Genomic DNA, 23,633 nt, shown 5'->3' with positions numbered 1-23,633 from the left:
TCCCTCCCATCCCTGGCTCTAGCCCTCCTTGTGCTGCAGGCTTGAAAACAGCAGGGGAGGCAGCTGGAACCCCCAGGCAGCATCCTGTGGACAGGGCCCTGGAGCCGGGCCCGGCGGCAGCTGGACAGCGGGGCGGGTGGTGAGCACTTCCCTGAGGGCAGACACAGGACACTCACTCGTGCAGCTGACACAAAGCGGCGGCTACATCTCCCGGCCATGCTCCCCACCCAGCCCCACTCACAGACACAGGGGGATGGACAAGATGGCATGGGAGGGACGACCGGGCAGGACAGGCAGGCTCGGTGGAGGAAGCGCCGAGGCGGGCGGCGGTGTCCTCATGGCGTGGTTTATTACGATTCCATCTCACAAGGCGGGTGGGCGGGTGGCAGCGGCACACGAAATCCAAGCCCCTGACAGACGTCTGCCTCGGGCGCATGCAAACAGTGCAACATGGTCAAGCGCAAACACGGGGCGACCGAGGAGACACGGGACATGGGACACGGAATGGGGAATGAGGCTGGGGCGAGGGGTCCCTAGAGAGGGGCCCGGTCCCCCCCACCCTCACGGGCAGGACAGGAAAAATAAGATTCGTACTTCTTGTAAAATGCCCATTTGCTGGGTACTTTCTTTCTCCTTATCTTGAAAAATAATAAAAAATAAACACACGGAAAAAAAATCTCAAAAAAGGAAAGGAATAAAACTCTAAGAAGGCGAGCGGCAGGAGGCCAGGGAAGCCCGACGTGGTGGGGCGCCGCCTCCCGCTCCGTGGCCTCCTTCCTCCCTGGCCCCTCAGTGGGCTCCCCAGGCCCCACAGGTGGGTCCAAGAGAGATGGGGCCAGAGGGGTGCAGGCTGGGACGCAGGAAAAAGGCCCGCCAGCCCGCTGGGGCTCAGTTCAGGCTCAGGCCCAGTGAGCAGGGGCACCAGGTCCATGATCTTCCAGGTTCAGTCCCCACAGGCCCATGACCCGGGCGGAGGCCAGCCGTCACAGGTGCAGCTCGTGGGTTTTGATGTGCTCAAGCTGCTCTCGGAGCTGTAGGAAGGAGGGCCGCATGGCGGCGTCCAGGTGCCAGCAGTTCTTCATGACCTCATAGACTGCGGGCGGGCAGCCGTCGGGGGCATCCATCTTGTAGCCCTTCTCCACCCGAGGGACGACGTCCTTCAGGGGCTGTGGCCGGGGGGAGGCAGGAGTCAGTCCAGGGCCTGGCCCCAGAGAGGACGTCTACCCAGCAGCCTCTCAGGGATGCCCATCAGCTCTGCCGCAGACCCAGGCCCGGAGAGTGGCCTGTGAGCTCCCCAGGGCAGGCCTGAGGCTTCCAGGCCTTGACTGGGGAGGCAGGGCCCAAGGAGGCTCACGCCCCTGCCAACCCCTCCGGTGCCCCAAGAGCCACCCTGATCCCAGAACCCATACTCACAATTCTTGGATAAGGCACTCGCCCAAAGGAGTAGATTTCCCAGAGAAGGATTCCGAAACTCCACACGTCAGACTTAGTGGAGAATTTCTGCCATGTGGATGGAAGAAGCAGCGTCAGATCCTGGGACTCCAGGGGTGGGGAGTGACCCAGGACTCCTGCCCACCTCTGTAGGCCCCAGGGGAGGCCAGCCCCACCTTCTCTCTCAGGGCCTCAGGGGCTGTCCACTTGACTGGCAGCTTGCCCGTGTCCTGGGTGCTGGACGCCTCCTTGGTGAGACCAAAGTCGCTGACCTTGGCCACGTTGTCCTCAGACACCAGCACATTGCGGGCAGCCAGGTCTCGATGCACGAAGTTGTTGCCCTCCAGGTACTCCATGGCCTCACAGACATCTCTGGGGGTAGGCCAGCCACATGTCCCCTCAGACTGGGGCTCCCATAGCAGGGCAGGGTACCCCTCGAACCCTACCCATCCAAGAGGCTGCTTCACTCACAGCGAGAACTTGAGGAGACAGTCTCCGCCCAGCACTGACCGACCCCGAGACCGCAAGTAGTCCACGAGGCTCCCCTGGGGGCAGGAAGGACAGACCAGGCCCAGAGGTCAGATGTGCCCTGCAGCCCTCTCACACAGCACGCTGGGGCCGGGTGGGTGTTGACACTCCAGGGAGGTGTGAGACAGGGAAGGAGTGGGGAGGGGCCGGGACATCCGTGCCGGACACTGCTCTGTGTTATTCATGCCTTATCCCTTGACGCTCACAAATCTCTGAGATAAGTTGTTATTATTTCCATTTCCCAGATGTGATGCTGAGGCTTGGAGGTGACATGATTTGTCCAATGTTACAGTCAATAAATGGTAAACCAGGACAAAAGCCCAGCCCTGGTGACCTAAAAGCTCACTTGGGGTCGGGGGACTGAGGGAGCAGGGGCCCCAGAGCACAGTGGGGGTTTTGGGGCAGTTGGAAAGCCTGAGTGCCGGGTCTCGGCAGGTGCCCACCTTGGCCATGTACTCAGTGACGATGTAGAGCCCGCCCTTCTCCTCCACGATCACGCCCAGGAGCTGCACCAGGTTGCTATGCCGCAGTTGCCTGGGGCAGGACGAGAGTGGTCAGAAAGGGGAAGCAGGTGCCTCACTCCTAGCCTAGGCCAACCTCCTCCCTACCCCGCCCCCACTCACGTCATGACTGAGGCTTCAGCCAGGAAGGCCTGGGCAGTGGCGTCGTTCTTAATGCACTTGACAGCGACTTTGTTCCCTCGGTAATCGCCCAGCATCACGTCTGGGGGCAGAGAGGTGGGCTTGTTCCCAAGTTCCGAGTCCCTCGGCACCCCCCCAGGTGGCCCGGCCCAGCTCACCTCCAAACTCCCCCTTGCCGATGGTCTGCAGCAGCTTCAGCTCCTTCATGTTCAGGGCCCAGCCGCCTGTGGGGAGGGGCCAGTGAGGGCCTGGAGGCCACTAGAGACATGGCTGGGATGACAGAGGCTGACTGGATTATCAGGCATGTGGGGTTCTCTGGAGGTTCCTGGATGGGGGCAGTGCCAGGAAGCCTGCGTGGGAGGAGGTGGGTGGGCAAGAGGTCTGGGGTGGGGTGCACTCACTGCGGTAGAACTCATCCTGGGCCGCCACCGTGCCCTCCATGACCTTTGGTTTAATGAGGCGCGTACAGAGCCCATCTGCGTCTGAGGTGTAGTGCTGCAGGGTGTGGGGGGCAGGGTGCTCAGAGACAGCCCAAGGTGCCCCATATGCACCGTCCAGGCCTGACCACCAGAGGGCGGCAGAGGCTGGCCCCGCCCAGCCTGGAGTCACTGAGTGGGGAGGGCTCCCCATTTCTGGTAGGGCAGGGATTAGGGAAGTCCCGGATTATGACGTATGGCCCATTTCCCATGCCGCCCTACACGCGGTTGCTGGACAGACACTCAGCTGTTGCTACCACTCTGGGCCCCATGGGTATCCGATGCAGAGGGCAACCCATGGCTCGGTCCTGAACCCAGCCTCTAGCCAGGAGTGCCCAGGACCCCACCCTCACCTGCCACAGGCCAAGCCAGGCCAGCAGGGGAGGGAGATGAGAGTGAATACACAGGGACACGGGAGACTGCCTGACTGCCTGTGGCTACCGGATGCCAGGTGTGGCCTGGCCAGGGCTGGCACAGCTGGCCTGGGAAGCTGCAGGGACCCGTGGGCATGTCCGTGCAGGTGCAAGAGCCTCAGGGGCCCTGGCGATCAAGGCGCATGGCTCACGTTTCTGCACACGCTTCTGGGCATGCAGGTCTGTGAGTGGCTGGAGGAAAGTTAGCTCTGGGATCAGACAGACTCAGATTCCAGTCCTGGCACCAAATTATATCTGTGGGACCTCAGGTGGGTCCCCTAACTGCTCTGAACCTTCAACTCCTGGTCTATAAAATGAGGATAAGGCTCCCCTCCTCATGGTGGCACTGTGGGGTCAGAGGTGAGTCCTGGCACGCAGCAGCTGCTACAACAAGGTGTGAGGAAATGAGGGCTCACAGAAGTTGCCCCACGTGACTGGTCACCACGCAGAAGCAGTGGGGCTGGAGCTAGAAGCCAGGGCTATGCGCAAAGGCCCCAGATGGGTTTAGGGTGTGTGAGGGTGGGAGCAAGGCCCCGTGGGTACCCCCCAGCTCACCTCCACCAGCTGCATGAGGTTCTCAAAGTACACCTCCTCGTCGATGCTGAGCTTGCTGGCATGGTACATGATGCGGTAGTGCTCCACCTTGCCGTCGCAGCTCACGCACAGCGTGTAGTCTCCAGGGTAGTTGGTGCTCTCCCGCACCAGGAACAGGCCTGTCTCCGGCGGGTACAGAAGCCGCTCAGCCTGCTCCCGTGTGATCTTGCCGTGGAACCAACTGGGGAGCAGCAGGGCTGGAGGTCATGGTGGCCCAAAGGTACTGACCCTGGCTCCCCTTTCTGAAGGGGTTCCCTCTGCTTGGCACCCATGGCTCGCACTCGCTCAGTCAGGCATTTGAGGCCCTCCTCTTCTGCTCCCTGTCCCTTCTTCGCCACCTTCCTGCCTCTGCCCCCAGCCCTGCTCTGTGAGGTCCCGCACCCGCGCCCTGCACCTCCTCCTGAGGCCCTCCCCAACACCCCAGCCCCTCACTCTGGCCTCCCTGCTTGTTCCTGATACTCCTTCAGGAGGACCAAGGCCCCTTCCCTCCCCAACCCCTCCTCGTGGTACTCACGGCATGAGGCTGAGTTTGGTACCCGCCTTCACGCCCTCCCGCTTCTGGACGTAGTTGGCTGGGATGATGCCCTCACGGCCCACCTTGTTTTTGGCTTTGTACCAGTTGGGGTCCTGGGGAGAGGGCAGCCCAGACATGCTCTCAGGCCCACCTCCCCCTGCAGAAGGAAGGCCCAGCAGTGGGATGGTGGGGTGGGCGTCACCTGATTACCTTGGTGACGGCCACAATGGTGAGCACGTCTCCTTTGCAGAAGGGCAGGTCCTGCTCGGCAGTGCCGTGGAAGTTGTACTTGGCAATACATTCTGTACCGGATGGCCAGGCGGCCTGCAAGACAGGTGACACGTGGGCGGGTGCAGCCTGGGCCCCCTCCAGCCACCTGCCTGCGCACCCTCTTGGTCACAGGCTCTGAGCTGGCCTCTGTGAGCCTGGGTGAGGTGCTCTGCCCGGAGAACGAGCCCTGGGTCCCTTCCTGTTGAGACTCCCCCACTTCCCCAGGCCTGTATCTGACCGAGTGCTGGGAAAAAGGGGAGTGGGTTGATCTAAGCTGCATCCTCTCTCCTCCACTAAGCACTCCGCTGGGGCCGGTGGGAATGCTTGCATGTCCCAGACCCTCACCCCTGTGGTACCTGTATTGCTGACATCTTCTCAGGAGCTCTGGCGTCCCCGAGTCACAGTAAAGCCAACCTGTCACTTGGTACCATTAGAGCTGTGGGGAAGAGCATGAAAACTGAGGAGGGGTGTGAAGAAATGCCCCCCAACTGCTGAGATCTGGCTCCTCACTGGGCGCGAACAGGTGCGAAGAGCATCCTGCGCTGGGATTTGACACACGGGCCGTTCTCTCCAGTCCTGGCAGGCTGATGGTACTAGGTAGAGGAGCATGAGGGCTGAGGACCCCCAGGGGCAGAGGGAGCCACCAACCCTAAGGCCACAGGGGGCCTTCCAGGACTGACAGAAAGGAGCAAAGGGGGCTTGGAGGGCTAGCAGGACTATGGACACCTGCCCATCAGCCCCAGGCCTGGTTCCAGCTACTGTTCTGTGGGGAAAGGGGCCCCGGAGCACCTCTGAGAAGGGGCTGTGTGATCTGGGAAAGTCCCTTATGCTCTGTGGGTCCTTGGGTCCTTCACCTGCAAAATCCTGCCCGGGCAGCATCTCTAAACATATACCAACCCCACTTCTAGGTACACACCGAGAGGACACAGGGCATGTGTCTGCCTAGAAAGGCATAGGAGGGCTACAAGTGGCATGCTTTGTAATAAACCTCAAACTGTGAGCTGCCCAGATGCCGATCCAGAGGAAAATGGATAAACAGTGGCATAGTCACAAAAGGGACTATGTACGGCAGCAAACGCCAACCATTAAATAAACTCCAACACAAACTCCAACCATTAAATAACACTGATGAATTTCTTTTCTTTTCTTTTTTTGAGATGGAGTCTGGCTTTGTCGCCTAGGCTGGAGTGCAGTGGCACAATCTCGGCTCACTGCAACCTCCACCTCCTGAGTTCAAGTGATTCTCCTGCTTCAGCCTCCTGAATAGCTGGGATTACAGGTGTGCACCACCACACCCAGTTAATTTTTGTATTTTCAGTAGAGATGGGGTTTCACCATGTTGGCCAGGCTGGTCTCGAACTCCTGACCTCAGGTGATCCACCCACCTCGGCCTCCCAAAATGCTGGGATTACAGGTGCCAGTCACCGTGCCTGGCCAATCCCGATAAATTTCAAAACATAATGATGGCCAGGCACAGTGGCTCACACCTGTAATCTCAGCACTTTGGGAAGCTGAGGCAGACACATGGCTTAAACCCAGGAGGAGTTCAAGACCAGTCTGGGCAACATGGCGAAACCCGGTCTCTACCAAAGATACAAAAATTAGCCGGGGGTGGTGCTGCGTGCTTGTAGTCCCAGCTACTCAGGAGGCTGAGGTGGGAGGATCGCTTGAGCCTGGGGAGGTCAAGGCTACAGTGAGCCAAGGTCACACCACTGCACTTCAGCCTGGGCGACAGAGCGAGACCCTGCCTCTAAATGAATGAATGAATAAATAAATAAATAAATAAATAAATAAATAAATAAATAAATAAAATGTTAACCAATAAGCCAGACACAAGAAAGTACATATTATGTAATTCCATTTGAATAAAGTTCAAAATCTGGCCAAACTAATCCATGCTGTCAGGATAGCTGCTCTTGGGACAGGGAGACTGGAAGGAATGCAAGGGGACCTCTGGGGTTGGTTTTCGGACTGTCTGAGCCCAATCATGAAGTGGGTCCACTCTGTGACAATTCACTGAGCTGTACCCTTGCGATCGGCACACTTTTTGGTGTATAGTGGACCCTTGAACAACTCGGGTCTGAACTGCACAGGTCCAGTTACACATGGATTTTTTCTTTTTCTTTTTTCTTTTTTTTTTTTTTTTTGAGAAAGGGTCTCACTCTGTTGCCCAGGCAGGAGTGCAGTGACGTGATCATAGCTCACAGCAGCCTCAAACCCCTGGGTTCAGCCAATCCTCCTGCCTCAGCCTCCTGAGTGGCTATTACTACAGGCATGCGCCACCACACGTGGCTGGATGTTTTTAATAAGTTACACTGAGTGTGCCTGCCTTTTCTGCCTTCCTTTCCACCTCCTCCGCCTCCACCTCCGCCACCTCTGTGATGGTAAGACCAACTCTTCCTCTTCCTCCTCAGCCTACTCAATGTGAAGGATGAAGACCTTCATAATGATCCCCTTTGACTTAAAGAATAGTAGATATATTTCCTCTTCCTTATGATTTTCTTTCTTTTTTTTTTTTTGAGACAGCAAGACTCTGTCGCCCAGGCTGGAGCACAGTGGTGGGGTGACTCATGGCTCACTGCCAACTACCTCCGCCTCCCAGGTTCAAGTGATTCTCATGCCTCGACCCCCTGAGTAGCTGGGATCATAGGCGTGCGCCAACACAGCCGACCAATTTTTGTATTTTTAGTAGATACAGGGTTTCACCATATTGGCCATGCTGGTCTCGAACTCCTGGCTGCAAGTGATCTGCCTGCCCCAGCCTCCCAATGTGCTGAGATTACAGGTGTGAGCCACTGCACCCGGCCATATGATTTTCTCATTTTATTTTCACTAGCTTACTTTATTGTAAGAATACAGTATATAATATATATAACAAACAAAATGAGTGTCAATCAACTTTATCTACAAGGCTTTCTGACAACAATAGCCTACTAGTAGTTAAGTTTTTGAGGAGTCAAAAGTTAATATATGATTTGTTGACTGAAGGGAGGAGGTTGATGCCCTCAACCCCTGTGTTGTTCAAGGGTCAACCGTATATTTATTTCAATAAAGTTGACTCCCCAAAAAAGCTACCCTAGCCAACCCCATTCCCTGAGAGCAGCAGCAACCCACCCGTCTGCACACACATACTTTGTAATCCCAGCCCAGAGCCCCCTTGGACCTGTCTCAGGAAGCAGAGGGGCTGGAACTACTGTTTCCTTTCTACAGGTGAGGAAACTGAGGCTGAGAAAGGGTCAGTGGCATCTTCGTGGTCACAGTGTGTTAGAAGAGAAACTCCTCCATGAGCCTCTTTGCTGGGCTCTTTGATACAGTGGATGAGGTCTGGGGGCTTGGCTGACAGTCACAAATATTGCTACCTACCCCAGAGGAAGAAGACATTTTATTTTATTATTATTGTTATTATTGCGATGGAGTCTTGCTCTGTTGCCCAGGCTGGACTGCAGTGGCACGGGAGAAGACATTTTAGTGCAAAGTGCTGGGGGTGTGAAGTAGGCACAGACTGCAGAGCTCAGACAGGCTCCCTGGAGGTGGGAGCTCTGGGGCTGAGCCCTGAAGATTGCAGGGCTTAGACAGGCAGAGGGCAGGCCAGGGAAGGCACCCCGGGTTGGTGTGGCAGTCTGAGCAAAGGTTTCAGGCAGGGGACCGGCACAGTATGAGAAACTGGCCCGGGTGGAAGTTGATGGTGAGGGAAGCGGGGAGGCAGACCCTGCCCATCTGGGGCTCTACGACCCCACACACTTCCAGAGTCCACCCTGAGCTCCGCTGCTCAGGGGACACTGTAGGGGATGGTTTCAAGTGGGCCTGGCATAAACTCTGCCAGGCAGCAGGGGGACTTCCACTGCCAATGTGAGGAACCAGGGTTTGACTCTGAGGGTGATGGGGCCTCAGCAGGGGAGCATGTGATCGTGGGAGCAGAAGGAGCTGGGGAGGAGACAGCCAGGGAGAACCAACACATCCAGGCCGCACACCTGGCTCTATAGTCAGGCCTGGGCTTAATACCTGGCTCTGTTGACTGTGCGACTTGGGGTGAGTGACTCAACCCTTCTAAGTCTTGCTTACCCTGAAGGGGAGGACAGGTATCTCCTGCAAGCTGGCTGAGGAGGGGCTGGAATGAAACCCTGAACTTGGAAGTGTCTGGTGTGCCCCTGCCCCATCCCCTGGACGAAAGAGCTTCCGTTCCTCCCAGAACACAGGGCCCTTCCTATCCCCAGAGGCCAGGCGATCAACTCCTGCTGTTTAGGCAGGGACACTGAGGCCCAAGGAGGATGAGCCTGAAACCTGCCTCCATCCATATGACTCAGTCACCACTGAGTACAGGAACCATCCCTTGCCCCTGCCTCCCGTGGACTGTAAGCTGTGGGGGTGGGGGTGGCGGGGAGGGAAGGAGGATTGTGAGCTCTTCTAACCCTCTTACCTCCATTTTACAGAAGCGGAAACTGAGGCTCAACTGGTTGAACAATTTGCCTGAAGTCACATAGCTAGTTAGGGGTGACAGAGCTTGAATTAGGGTCCCACTAGGGCTGGCTGGGCCCCCAACCTTTAGGTCCTTCTGAATAGGGGCCCTGCTAGCATTCCACACCCCCATGCCTCCCCCTTCCTCCCCAAACTCCCTGCCACCACAGGGGGGCGCGGAGGCTGCTGCGCTGTTAGTCACCCTTCCAGCTGTCAGTTTGCAAACACTCCCTTCCTGGCCTACAGCTACTGCCACCACCGCCTCCCCACTGCCTTGATTATAATAATAAAAATAATAACAGGCCCTGTTTTCTGAGCACTTATTCTGTGCCAGGCCCTGTCCTTGGCACGTTATGGCTCATCACATCCTCTAACAACTCTGAGACAGAGAAGCTATTATTATCCCCATTTTGCAGATGAGAACCCCCAAGTGAGGCCCACAGGGGCAAGGCAGGTGTCCCTAGGGCCACACCTTGAGTGAGCATCCTGTCCCCCTCAGGTGTCAAACTCCTGAGCTGCTGAGCCAGCCCTCCCCACAGCCCTGTGCCTCCCTGCCTGACAGGCCCCAGGAGTTGCCATGGGGACCACACTAGCCTAGGGGGAAGGGAGAGGAGGGAGGAGGGAGAAGGCAGAAGCAGCTTATGAGGGGCACAGGGTGGCGCTCAGGGAAGGGTAAGCCTAGGAGTGGTTGGGGTGGGCCGCCTCAAGGAGAGGGGCTCTGAAGGCCTCAGAGGGTCTGGAAACAGGGAAGAGGGCTAAACTCATCACCTTTACTCTGCTGGCTGTGACTCTAGGACCTAGCTTCCCCATCTGTGCAATGGACTGGTGATACCCCTTGGCTCTGGGGGCTGCTGTGAGGACTGGAGTTGAGCTCTCAGCACCAGAACAGTGCCTGCCTTGCCACAGACATCTGCAAGTGGGAGCTGCTAACTCTCTTGGATGGCTCCTCCCTGGTGGGGTCATGAGACCCCTGAATGAATGAATAAATGAACAAACAAAAGGGGGAATCCAGCCTGGCTACATCACACTGAGGTCCCATAACCAATGGGACTATAGTTAACTCCAAAGGGACTATAATTAACCCCAAAGCGATAGCAGCTGTCACTCCACCCCTACAGAGCTAGGGGACAAGGGACTTGGGATGTGGCAGGACCAGTGCTTCACGCTGACTTCCTGCCCCAAACCTGGCTCCCAGTAGCCCTTGTGCTGGGGTCCCGGGAACAGGCTGGCATTGTGCCCAAGTACTGACGTCAGTGGCCGCAGACAAGATGGCTCAGTGACTTCCTAGCTAGTGCCTAGGCTGGGGTCCCCTCCTTAAAACATCTCCAGAAGGTGAGACCCTCCCACTACAGGTCAGAGGCTGACAGCCAGAGTGGCTGGGAGAAGCTACTGCAAACTTAGGCCTCCACAACCCAGCGGGGGTCAGGCACAGAGAGGGGGTCCTTCCTGGGGTTATTTCAACTTAAGAGTTGGGCTACTCTATGGAACAGTGCAGGAACATCGTCCTGGGTGTCAGATGCTCTGAGTCCTGTACCCGGCTCCGCCATCAACTTGCTGTGTGACCTTGGGAAAGTCACTTGACCTTTCTGGGACTTACTGGCTTCTGGTACTTTAGCCAGACCTGTTTCCCATCTGCTGTTGCCAGGACACCTGTGCCCTGTCTCCCTCCCCGCCTTGCCATTCCCTTCCCACTCTCTCCTCCTCCTTTACCGAGGGACTTCCACTCAACCTTGGGGGTGCAGCTGAGCAACTGCTTCTGGAGCACCCATGCCTTAAAAAAACACAGCAGGACAGTCCCTGCAGTGCTGTCTGTAGTAGCAGGAGATGATGGGGAGACAGCCTTTATGTCCATCAGTGGGGGGCTGGGTGGATAAATTACAAGATGTCCCTGAAAGGGGAGAGCATAGCTCTAGCTGTGATGGGGCCAGGGGAGATCTCTAGATGCCGATACTGAACACTTCCCATGATAGAGTATGGAAAATGGCAAAACACCAGCTCAAGTCATTGAAGAAAAAGTTGCCAGGGGAGCAGAACAGACACAGCTTCCAAGTCCCATCCCACAGGCTAATTGGAAAGAGGAAGGAATACCTGCACTACAGGGAGACGTGCGGACACCCCCGGAACCAAGTGATCCAGTGAAGCATCACCAGCAAGGCAACACATGGACACTAAGTGCCTCCTGGAGGAGGACTCCGCATCGCCCGGGGGGCGTTCCTGCCAGAGCTGTTCCACCTGACTCCAACCAGGGAGAAGCAATCAGACAAATTCACAACAACTGGCCTGGACTCTTCATGTCAATGTCATAAAAGAGCAAAACAAAAAAAGGGCTGGAGAATGTTCTAGATTGAACAGGACACTAAAGAAACATGACAAGATTCAATAAATGATCTTGAATTGAATTCTATATCAAGGGGTGGTCGGGGGGACAGTTATAAAAATCACTTGGGGAGAGGGGAAATGGACATAGTAGATAATATGGAATTAATATCAATTTTCTTAAGTGTGATCATGACATCGTGATTATATAAGAGATACACGCTAAAGTTCTTAGGGTGAAAGATACAATGCCTACAACTAACACTCAAATCAGCAAAAAATACATACACACATATGTCTATGTAGATAAAAGAAGAGATAGAGTAAATGTGGCAAAATGTTAAGAACTGGCAAATCTGCATGAAGGATATATGAATATTCATTATACTATTACTTCAACTTTTTGGTAGGTTTCAAATACTCAAAATAAAAGGCTGTGAAAAAAAGCCAGGTGCAGGTTCTCTATGGAATACTACAAGTTGTGTTTTTAAAGAGGTATTAATACAACACCTCCCTAAACTCAAATATGCCTCGATTATCTTTGGAAGGACAGAGGAAACTGGTAACAGAGGTTGCTTCCAGAATGAGAAGGGAAAGTGAGATCAAGTTCAAGGGAAACTTACATTTTACTGTTCATTTGCTATTTTGTCCTTTTGGGCTTTTAAAAAAAATTATTATTATTTTTTTAAAGCCACATGCATCTATTACCTTCCCCCTTAAAACTGGAAACAAGAAACTTTTTGTAAATCACCTCTCTCTGGAGAATTCCTTGGGTCCCCAGTTGTGTTGGCTGCCGAGGCCTCCAAGGCCTCTCACACATCCCTGTGCTCCAGTGAGAACCTCACTGGTTGTGGCCTGTGGTTTAGGGTGGACTGGGAGCTCTGCAGGGGGAAAGTGAGGGTCTGACTCACGTCTGCATGGGCTGGGCCCAAAGCGGCTGCTCAGTAAATGAGTGCTGAATGAATAAATGAACGAATGAAAAAAAGGGGACGCCAGGCTGGCTGTACCACACCGAGGTCTCATAACCAACAGGACTATAGCTAACCCCAAAGGGACAGCAGCTGTCACCCCATTCCCGCAGGGCTAGGGGACAAGGGGCTTGGGATGTGGCAGGACCAGTGCTTCACTCTGACTTCCTGCCCCAAACCCGGCTCCCAGCAGCCCTTGTGCTGGGGTCCCGGGAACAGGCTGGCATTGTGCCCAAGCGCTGAGGTCAGTGGCTGCAGCCTCAGGCAGCCTTTCTTGCGAGCCCAGGCTGACAAGGAGTGGGGGGAAAGGAGAACTGGGAGCCCAGAAACTCCCAGGCTGCCCTTTTCCTACCCTGGAAGCAGCTGTAGACCCCCAAGGCCAGGCACGTGCTGAGGGCCAGGGGAGGTCAAGAGGCTCCCTTGCCCTTCCCCCTTGCCAAAACTCTGCTGCCTAATGGGGCGTGGGAGCCTTCAGTAACTGTTTACGCCCAGCTAAAAATACCCACTGAAAAGGGAAGTGCACAAAAGACCTGGGGGGACTCAGGGCCATGGCACCCGGAGATTCTGGTGCTGCCACAGGACCCAGCTGGATGCTCTGGGGGATGGGGACAGCCACTGGAGGCAAAACAGGCAACAGCAAGGTCCACCTTGCCTTCTCATTCTTTGAGCCAGTGTTTTGGAAGCCTTCCTGTGTGCCCAGAGCCATGCTTGGTGGGCCAGGATATCCGGGTGGAGAAGGAAAGGACTCAAGAGGTCCTGCCTTTGGGGACCCAAGGTCACCACTCACCCTCCTCTCCTCTGTGCACAAGCCAGGGCTGGGTGCTGGGAACCACCACAAAATGCAGACCTGGCTCCTGTCCTCCTGGTTACTGGATGGTCAACCATGGCCTGGTATGCTCAGTGCCTCAATAGATTGTGAGACAGGGGCCACCCGGGAAGGCTTCCAGGAAGAAGGGTGAGGGGAGCAGGAGCTAGAAGGATTTTAGAGGAAAGTGACTGAGAGAGGGGCGCCTTGAAGTAGACCAGGATTAAGACTGCAAACTGTGGTACAGAGCGAGTTAATGAAGACTGATGAAGGTTCAGAATGGGGGCCCAGGGAGCCTCCGAGCAGGGCCTACAGGTCATAGTACAGATACACGCAGAATTAAGTTTCAGATTTGGGCCCGCCCCTCCAAAGGGCAGTGCACCTGAGGAGGGCGGGGCACCCACCAGCAGTTGGGCAAGTTTGGCAGCAATAAAATCAGCCCAACCTCTGGTTCTGCAGAGGACACCAGGCTGAGGCACTGTGACATTCCCCACCACACATCAGGCAAGGAAGGGCGCTGGAGGGCTTCCACAGATCCCCGCAGCCTGCGCTGGTGGTCCCTCAGCACCCTCCACTGCATAGGTGTCTCAGGGTGAGCAGCAGCAGAATTGGGCGCCAGGGCCTTGGAGATGCCTACACCTCCCGGGGGGTCACGAAGGAACAGAAGAATGCCTGCTCTGGCTCCAGTGCACGCTGCCCTACCCCCATCCCGGGGCTCCCGTCAGCACCCTGACATAAGGAGAAGGGCGGATTTAATGGATAAATACCAAATTACAGCAATGCACTGGCTTTTTTTCCCCTGCCCCCAATGGTTCAGTGGGGCCGGAAATCCCGTCTGGTGGTTTGGGAGAGGTGGGGGCTGGGGTTAGAGCAGGCTAATGGGGAGCCTACTCCCCAGGCACCGCTGCGGCTTGAGGCTGCCATTCCTGGCCCAGAAAGGTTTCTAATTACCGCTCAGGAGCCTAATTACCTACGTGCGCTGGGCAATGGGGACTCTGGGCCTCCCCAGGGCCCTAACCCAGGCCTCTGCTCCCCCACCCCCTTAGCACAGGATGTGGTCTTTGCATCTTCATTTGCCTGCATTTACATATAGCCTCTCAGCACTAGTCTTCAATGGACCCTTCAAAGTCATGTTCTTGTCCCTCACCCCGAAGTCTCCTGGCCACATTCTAGGTGGGGAGACTGATGGCTGGAGGCCCATGAGCTGTCTAAAACTTTGGCCCCCAGATTTCTGGTCTCCCCACTTCAGAATCAGGACCTGCAGAACACACAGCTCAGAAGGTAAAGCTGTGGGGACCAACACAAAGGACAGACTTGCTACTACTAAAGGGAGATGGGGGCGTTACCAACACGCTCCTCCAGCAGGATGGGCTGCAGAATGAGAACACGGGAGTTACAGCCGACTGACCCAACCGGGTTTGGGGCACCGCATTAGTTACTTAATCCTTCAAACACCCCATAGGGCAAAGACTGGTGATCTCTGACAGAGGAGGAACAAGCTGTGTGGGGACTTGAGCTCACAGTTGTCTGAACCTTGGTTAGGGGACCTTTCTTCCCACCTTTCCTTGTGCAGGACAGATGACACCCTGAAAATGGACAGGTTGGGGGGCACAGAGGGGAGGTCTGCCCAGAGCTTGGCTGCTCTGCTCTGGGAAGCAGAGGTACTTCTGTGCCCACTTCTTGCTTGTCTGCATACCCCAGCCTCTCAGAGAGGCCAAGAGCCTGTCGAGGGACACACAGAAAAGAGCCAGCAGCCCTAGAGAGGGCAGAAGCTCCAAACAAGGACCTCTCCCCCTACCATGCTTCTTATTCAAACGCTTCTCGACTTTCACAGGACCTTCCCCTCCAGGAGGCCCTCCAGGCTGCCCCAGCCCAGGCAGAGCCCCAGCTTCAGAGTTTCTACTAGCCCTGCCAGGAAGTGAGAACCACAGGCCTCCCCTCACTGACTCCTCGTCTCCTCTACCCGCCAGCAGAGGCGCTCTCAGGGTTTGTTCTTCATCCTTCCCTCCTGTCTCCCTGCAGCACGGACAGCACAAGCTACAGATAGATAGACGCACGAGTCTGCATGAGGACCAGGTGTCAGACTGGGCTGAGAAGCAGCAGCCAGGGTCCAAGAGGGGCAGATGATGCCCAGGTTTTCGCCTGCCCATGAGGCTTACAACCATGCCATGATCAGGACAGCCAGGGGGCACCAAGCAGCCTCTCTTCTACTTGTTCCTTCGACTCTGGGCCCAGACCACAGGAGGGGTGGAGGGAAGCTGCGGTTGGAGGGTGTGTGCACAGCCAGTGTGTGATGAGAAGCTGCCTTCATCTTAGCACCTCAAAACCAGGAAGAGAAACTGAGCAGGCAGAAAGGGCAGGCTGGGCTGCACAGGGCCCTCCAGTCCCTGGGGGCCTGCTGAGGGGAGCTCTCAAATAGTTGCGGGACAAACCACTTCTCCTTTCTGGGCCTCAGTTTCCCCATAGGAAAAATGGGATTTTTTTTCTAATGGGTCCTGCCAGTCTGCCCTGACTGGTGCCGTCTACACTTAATGGGCCACATCATGGCAGATAAAAGAGCACCCCCCAACTGGTGGAGTACTCCTGATCCCGAGGAGCAGGGGCTCAGCCACCCAAAGCCAGCCTCTCCCTGCTCACTTCTCCCCTCAGCCATGCAGGGAGCACCAGCTCTTCCTTCACCAGCTCTTTATTTTTAGGTCTGAATTTGACTTTAATCATTACTTAGCGGATTCTATTTCCAGCCCTTGGATGAAGGGACCCAGAGGGGAGGGGGAAGGGAGGCAGTGCTCCCTGCCGGGCGTTGGGGGTGGCCTGCTCCTCCACCCATCCTGTCCCCAACCAAGGGCGGGGGAAACTGAGAAATACCCAAAGGGCTCTCATCTGAGCCAGGCCAGGCCAGCATCTTGGGGTGGACCCCACCCTGTGACCTCATCCCATCCCAAGCTGTGGGACAGGAGGGCAGTTGTCATGCCCACTTCCCTTACACTAAGACCAGGGAGGAGGAGATACTCCACAGGCCAAAGTTTGGCAGCTGGGGTCTGAGCTCGTGTGCCCAAGGGACCTCTGCACTGAATGGGCCACCTGGGGGAGGACCCCTTCCTTAGGTTAGTCCTGGGCCACCCTAGGGTCATCTGGGGCTACAGTCTCTTAGGCCCAGGGTTGCCAGGCAGAGACTGGTGTCCTGCTACTGCCCACGGGGTGGCTGTAGGAAGGCACTCCCAGTTACTCTGGTCTCCATAAAAGTAGAACAAGAGGAAGCAGGTGTGTCACAGTGATACACACTCAGGTTAGACCTGGGGAACACCTGCTGAGGAGGGGGAGGCTAACACGAGCTTCCCGATGTGTCCAACTCCCTCCTGGGAAGCTCTGGGAGGCTCCAGAATCCCCCTACCCTCAATCTCCCAGCTTCCTTCCCTTCCTTGACTACTGGAACAGGGTGGGAAGATGAGGCTGGCATGGCTGTTCTTGGGCCAGGGCTCAGGATGCCTGGGTTCCTTGTCTAAGTCTCAGGCTAAGCAGGCTTCTATTTCCTCTGGGAAAATGCCAAGCTGGGCTGACCTAGCCAGAGCTGGGAGGCAGGAGGCAGCCAGGCTCTTAGAGAAGAGGCGCGGTGGCTCATGCCTATAATCCCAGCACTTCGGGAGGCCGAGGTGGGCAGATCACCTGAGGTCGGGAGTTCGAGACCAGCCTGACCAACACAGAGAAACCCCATCTCTACTAAAAATACAAAATTAGCCAGGCGTGATGGCACATGCCTGTAATCCCAACTTGGAAGGCTGAGGCAGAAGAATCACTTAAACCTGGAGCCGGAGGTTGTGGTAAGCCAAGATCGTGCCATTGCACTCCAGACTGGGCAACAAGAGCAAAACTCCATCTCACCAAAAAAAAAAAAAAAAAAAAGAGAGGCCTTGTCTATTTAGCTCTGATGCTGGGAGACCGGAAGGGGAATGGGTGGAGTCAGGTCCCAGACCCTAACCAGCAGCCCATCTTCCCAGGGCCAGCCCCATGTCCTAGGCCAGCCAATCATACGGTAATGGGGAAAAGGGAAGGCAGGGAAGGGCACTGGCCATTGTATTCTAGAACCTCAGGGCCAGGGGGTTTCAGAGGGGCTCCTCAGGCGGAGACCACCTCTTTGCCAGGTGAGTGGTCAGTCAACGTTGGCCCGTGGCTCAGGCACCTTCCCCACAGGTTGAGGCAGCCAGCAGTGGGCACTCCTTCAACAATGCCAATCCTACTCACGGAGGGAGTGGAGAAAGGGCTGTGCCAGGCACTTTAGAGTCCCTTGGTTAGTTAGTTGACACTGTCCTTACACCTTCCTCTGAAGTAGGTGTCACCATCCTGTTATTTATATAAAGGAGGCTCAGCAGGTCAGTGACCTGTCTAAAGACCCTCCACCCTGGGCCTAAGTGGCATGTCTGGGCCTGGAACCCATATTCAGTTGGGTGCCAAGTTGCTTCTGCCCTCCAACACCCCAGCTGCTTTTGGGACTCATAGTAACGACAACAACAGCAACAGAGGGGAAAAATGCACAAGCTCCAGTGTATGGGTGATGGCGCTGCAGCAGGCCAGCCTAGAATATTCTGTAGCTTTTTAGAAGCAACATTTCTTAGACCGCGTAGCACCATGAGAAAATGCCCATAGACGCAGTATTAAATGAAAAAAGGTGTCACGGCACACACACTCCAGTGACAACGGCGATGAAGGAAAAAGATGGGGAAAAGACCGGCAGGGAACTCCAAAATGCTAACACAGTCACTGCCTGCTGAAGAAATAGTGGGTGATTTTTGTTTCATTTTCTAAATTTCCTGTAGCGCTGTTTTGTTATTTTCTAAATCAAGAAAATGAGTGCATTCATAGTTTCCCTATAATGAGCTCAGATTCACTTCCCTGGGACCCACCTGCTCCCTAGCTCTGGCCCATGTGTCTGGGACAATTTCTGCCATGGGATGCCTTTCTCCTTTGGGACGGTCCCTCAGACATATGAGAATCTGTCCCTACTTTCTCTTTCCCAGATTCAAGCAACATCCCTGGTTCTTTGCAGATGACCTGTCAAGGTTTTAAAATCCTTCAAAAGATGGAGCCCAGAACCGCACCCAGGCGGGTCTGCCCCCTTTGGGGGCCAGCCACGTCATACTGTGGATCCTGGGCCTCAACCCCTACCTATACTTGTTTGGAGGAAGCTGCATTCTGTCCCCGAAATTTCCAACCCTTGCTGTGGGCCACTGTGTGTGGCTCAGCCTTTTGGGGTCTGGCCCCCCTGCGGTGGTCAATGGGAACATTTTCTGCTTTTTCCTTGCCCCTGACCCAATGCAGAGAGAAGAGCAGCTGCTTCTGAGAGGGAGGAGGGCACCAGGTTCACCAGTGAAAAGCACATCCCTGCACACGTGCCAGCCAGAAGCCAGACTCCTTTCTTCAAAGGCCCTGGGACCCTGGGTCGCACCCTCACAGCTCACAGTTGGTAAAAAAAATAATAAAATAAAAATTAAAAAGGCTGGCTGGGGTAGGAGGGAGCTAACCATGTCAGGCTCCAGCCTCAGTCCCTCAGGCTGGAAAGGAAGTTAGGGCTGGGTGTGGGGCCATGTGAGGGGAGTCTCACAGGCCCAGGACATCTGGGTCCCCTCCACTGTGCATGTCAGGACAGCCAGAAAAAAAACTGAAAAAAGAAAAAAACCCTAAATTGTGAGCAGGAACCCAGCAGGACAAAACTGCCAGCAGCTCCAAGGGAGCCCAGACACTGCTCAGCACCCACCAGGGCACTGCCTGCTCTCCTGGGCCAGAGGATCCTGCCAGGCCCCAACCTCACCCCTGCTGTCCTTGCCCTGTTCCTGCTGTGGCCACAACCAAGAAAGACACTGGAACCACCAGGGTACTAGGAGCTTGAAATAGGCCCCTTGGGTGTCCCCACTCTGTAGCCTGCTGCCAGTGGAGACAGGGCTTCCACGGTTCCCATCTGACCCCATTTATATTCTGAACTTGGCTGCTCCTGTGCCAGCTGGGCCATAGGTGTGGGGAGCGCTGGGTCAGGACTGACCACCAGGTTGTTTCAACTCAGAGCCGGGGCCAGGACCGGACCTTCCTGCCACACCACACAGATGGCCCCACACCACACATTCCCCACATCTCCTGCTAGCGGACCCAGCCACAGCTGGAGCCGGAAGCCCTTTCACTCCCTCCAGCCCTCTGCAGGGAAGCACGTGCTTAACCAACAAGGTCCCTCTGGGGCCGGGCTGGGGGCCTGTGTCCCCAGTGGGTGAAGGTGCCTGCCTGGTTTCCTTCCACCCACAGCCATCCAGCCCTGCAGAGCTGGGGATGAAAGGATAGCCAGCCTAACTCCACTAGAGGCCTGGGGTAGCAACTTCTCCCTTTGAGCCTCGGTTCCCGGGTGTACAAAATGGGCGGGGAAGTGAACTGGTAGTTAAGCTCCAAAAATCTGCTGGCTGGACACACCCCTTCCTGACACCTGGTCTGGGCCACAAAGAGCCTAGGAGAATGGGCTGCCCAGGGTGCCAGAAGGTGGGGGCATGGTGCTAATGCTCAGTCACCTCCAACCGGGCGGAAGGCCTGCCCAGTTTCCCACCCAAAGGTCAGAGGTCCCTTGGCTTAGGCCTGGTCTTCTAGAGGCCAAGGGTGACAGGGTCAGTCCCAGGACCTGGGCTTCTAACTGCTCACCCGAGGTGGCTGGGCCCTGGGCTTGCTTGCAGCCTGCAGGGTCATGGTGGGTTAATGAGGGAGGGGTCAGAACCAAGCAAGCCAGGCCACCTTCGGGGAGGCCCTGGACAGGAAAGGGCAGGGAGTCCAGCACTCTCTCTAGGGACCTGGCCCATACGGATCCTCTTTCTCCAGACTCCAGCCACCTCCTACTCTGAGCTCCACAAGGGGGGGGACTCGGGATGACCCGAGAAGAGGAGTCCGTGGAGCTGCAGGGCAGTACCTCCCTCGTGCACTCCCTTTCAATTTGGGTTCTGACAGTGGCTCCTGGGAGAATTCGACCCGTGCAAGGGAGTAAAGGAGAGAAGGGAGAAGGGGGAGAAGGGGGGAATGGGAGTGGACGCGACAGTGGCAGCAACAGAGACTAGACGCGCGACCTCCACCCTCTTCCCTCCAGGGGACACTCCGGGACGGCCAGGCACTCACCTCTCTTGGGGCACTGCGGTCCGGGCCACCTCGCCGCGGGCGGCATCAGCGGCCTGCGGGACGGTCCATGCGGTCAGGGGGGAGGGGAGGGGCGCAGGGGTCCCCAGGGGGTGCGGTACAAAGAGGTACGGGTGCGAGGAGACGGGAGGAGGGACCGCCAGGCAGAGGCAGGGGGACGGCCGCACGGCCCGGGTCGCGGAGGGAAGAAAGGCGGGGGAAGGGGGCGGGAGGGAGTCGGGGGGAGGAAACAATGTAGCCGGCGCGGCCCCGGCAGAGTTCCGCTTCCGAGCGCCGCCACTGAGGTTCGATTTTGGAACGTCGCGCTGGCTGCCGGGGGCCGCCCCGGACGCTCGATCGGGGCCGCGGGGCTCCTCGCGCTCCACGCCCCGCGGGCTCCGGCGGCCAGAGGCTGGCTGGGGCGGGAGGGACGGCGGGCCGGGGTACGGCCCCGACGGCGGCGCAGCCGGGCGATCGACCGGCTCGGACCCCACCCCGGCAGAAGCCCCCGGGCAAGGCGCGGGTGGGACAGGAGCGGGAAGGCGGCAGCGGGCTCGGCGGCGGCGGCCAACCTCGGCTCGCCAGGGGCTCCGCTGGGAGGAAGCTCGCAGGCCTGGCGAGAGGAAGCGCGGCCCGGATCCTCCGCCCGCGGCAGCGCGCCTGCGCGAGGGGGCCTGCCCGGCGCGCGGCGGGGCGTGGGCCGGCGGGGCGGCGCCCCCTGCCGGGCGCCGGGGACACTGCGGGGGGTGTGTCCGCGCCCACGCCCTGCCCCCACTTGCCTGCCTGGCTGCGTTGAAGGCTCCGAGGGTCTCCCCAGAGCGCACATCAGCCGGCCTGGGAGCAACCTCCCAGCCTTCTCTGGACGCAGCTCTCCCGCTGCAGAAGAGCTGGGGGCCGGGCCTGGGCCCCTCTCCTCAGGTCTGTTTGTGGAGAGTGGGCCTGACTCGCAGCAGAAAGCCTTCATTCATTCACTCACCAACATTTCCTGGCGCTGACATCGTGGCGGAGCCTGCCCTGGAGTTCATTGGCAAGACCATTTCACTACCGTCAAGGCGTTCTCGGTCGGGTGGGGGTAGGCTGACAGGCCAACAGACAATGGCAAGGAAATAATTGATCAAAATGGAGAGGTGGTGGACACGGTTCCCAGAAGGCAGAAAGAAAGCGAGGGCTAACGGGGAGACCTCACACCTCACAGAGCCGGGACCAGGCAGAGGGAAGAGCGTGCACAAGGGCGGGGAGTGCGGAGGGAGCTTGGTGGCTTCTGGGATCTAAATATAGCTCAGGCGGCTGCCGCTTGCAGTGTGGGTGGGGGAGAGTGGTGGGAGATGGGTTCTTGCAAACAACAGGGGCAAAAGAGATCCAAAGAGCCTCATGGGACTTTCTTGGAGTTTATGTTCAGCCTGGAGGCAATAAAGAAGTTGTCAGCAGCTCTGTGACCTTGGGCAAGTTACTTAACCTCTCTGTGCTTTAGTTTCCCCATTTGGTAAAATAGGTGATATATAATGGCACCGACTTATTGAGTTTTTGTGGGGAGGGGAGGAAATGAGTTAATACGTTTAAAGTGCTTAGTGTGCAGTAGCTGGCACGTGAGGAGCCCTCCGTTGAGCAAGGGCTGTTACATCATTGTTAACTAGAAGCAGGGAGATGACCTGCTCTGAGCCACAGGAGAGGACAGCGTGCTCAGGCATGACGGGGTAGGAGAGTGCAGGGTGGCGGGGGAACAGAATGGGGGTACAGTGATGAGGGTGAGACCAGGGAACAGAATGGGGGTACAGTGATGAGGGCGAAACCAGAGACTCCAGCATAAGGAGGAGGTAAAGGTGGGGGACCTTCTAGGGACTAGACCCTGAAGCAAGGGTCAGGCTTAGGCGGACAGAGGGAAGAGGCACTCTTGGGGTTGGGGGGGAGGAAGTGGGCATGCTGACAAAGTCTTGGAACACAAAATCAGCATGAAGAGGCCCGAGGGAGCGAGAAGAGGGCAAAGAGCCCTGTGGGAGACGGAGCTGGGAGACAGTGTGGCTGCAGATTGTTTTAAAGAGCCTCGGATGCCAGGAGAAGGAGTTGCCCCCAAAACCACAGGTTGGCCCTCTGACCCAGGGCACCCTTAGGCCGGTTTCCCAGCTGGAGCCAGCCCTTTGGAGAGGGATGTCCTTTGAGGAGACAGCCAGTAAGTTTCAGAGATAGGTGTGGTGTGATAGAAAAAAGATGAATTTGGAGTTCAAGTCTCCAAGTTAAATTTCAACCTGTCCACTTACTAGCTGTGTGACTTAGGGCTAGTTACCTAAGGTCTCTGAGCTGTTTCCTCTTTTGTAAGATCAGGCTCAAAATATACTTCTCTCATGATAGATAGTGCAGATTCAGCAAGATAACGGCCTGGGGGTGAGGGAGTGGAAAGGGTGCTCAGCAGAGCTGGTTTCCCTTTCTTTCCTCTGAGGTCAAGATGGAATGATAATATGGGGCCGGATGGGGGGCCACCTCTCAGCCTAAAAGAAAGCACTTCAGCAGCTCTGCAAAGGCTTCTGGGAGGAGGAAATTGACATCTCCCCTCCCCTGGCTGAATCAGCTAGCAGAATGGGAAAGAAAGGACTGGGGATTTGGGGAAAATACTCTAATCCCTGTTCCAGTTTTGTCACCAACCTTTCTTTATCCCCAAATGCACTTGACTTTTTCCCCTGGGTGTGCTGTGGCCCAGCTGTGAACTTTGGAGTCAAATAGACCAGCATTTGAATCCTGGCTCCACCTCTTCTCAGCAAAGTGAAATAAATTTTTTAATCTTCCTGTACACTGGGGATAAAACCATAAACAAATTGATAAAGGGCCCCACTCCCACAGACCTGTCCTCTGGTGGAAGAGCCTATTAACTTCTAACATCGTCATTCATTCATTCACTCATTTATTCGCTCAGCAAATGCTTATTGAGCACCTTCTAAGTGCTAAGTGTGACGTGCTTATTGAGCACCTTCTAAGTGCTAAGTGTGACGTGCTAATTAGGGAAAGGGAGTCAGGTCGGTGGGAGCAAGGGAAAGCAAAAAGAGAAATTAGATAAGCTATGAGTCTGCCTTTCTTCATGTCCAGGACACATAGATCTCCT

General features: G+C 56.3%; 1 protein-coding gene across 4 annotated transcripts; it reads right to left on the bottom strand.

Annotated features, from left to right (window-relative positions):
- Positions 1-325: 325 nt before the first annotated feature.
- On the bottom strand, positions 326-21,847 carry CSK (C-terminal Src kinase). Of its 4 annotated transcripts, none has more exons than XM_054451585.2 (14): positions 21,519-21,712; positions 20,546-20,598; positions 5,224-5,303; positions 4,808-4,921; positions 4,598-4,710; positions 4,045-4,264; positions 3,002-3,095; positions 2,759-2,824; positions 2,583-2,682; positions 2,403-2,493; positions 1,903-1,976; positions 1,608-1,803; positions 1,414-1,500; positions 326-1,166 (listed from the first exon to the last, which is right to left on the bottom strand). In XM_054451585.2, exons 3-14 carry the CDS (start codon positions 5,236-5,238, stop codon positions 984-986), a joined length of 1,353 nt encoding a protein of 450 aa, XP_054307560.1. In that variant the 5' UTR covers positions 5,239-5,303; positions 20,546-20,598; positions 21,519-21,712; the 3' UTR covers positions 326-983. The 4 variants fall into 4 exon arrangements, with proteins under 4 accessions (XP_054307560.1, XP_054307557.1, XP_054307561.1 ...); XM_054451582.2 differs by lacking the exon at positions 21,519-21,712 and adding an exon at positions 21,115-21,208; XM_054451586.2 differs by lacking the exon at positions 20,546-20,598 and having other exon boundaries at positions 21,519-21,847.
- Positions 21,848-23,633: the final 1,786 nt, after the last annotated feature.

This window comes from Pongo pygmaeus, chromosome 16 (assembly GCF_028885625.2).
Source record: "Pongo pygmaeus isolate AG05252 chromosome 16, NHGRI_mPonPyg2-v2.0_pri, whole genome shotgun sequence".
Taxonomy (NCBI): Eukaryota; Metazoa; Chordata; class Mammalia; order Primates; family Hominidae; genus Pongo; species Pongo pygmaeus.
The sequence above is the reverse complement of the archived record's forward strand: the minus strand, read 5'-3'. Positions and strand labels throughout refer to the sequence as shown.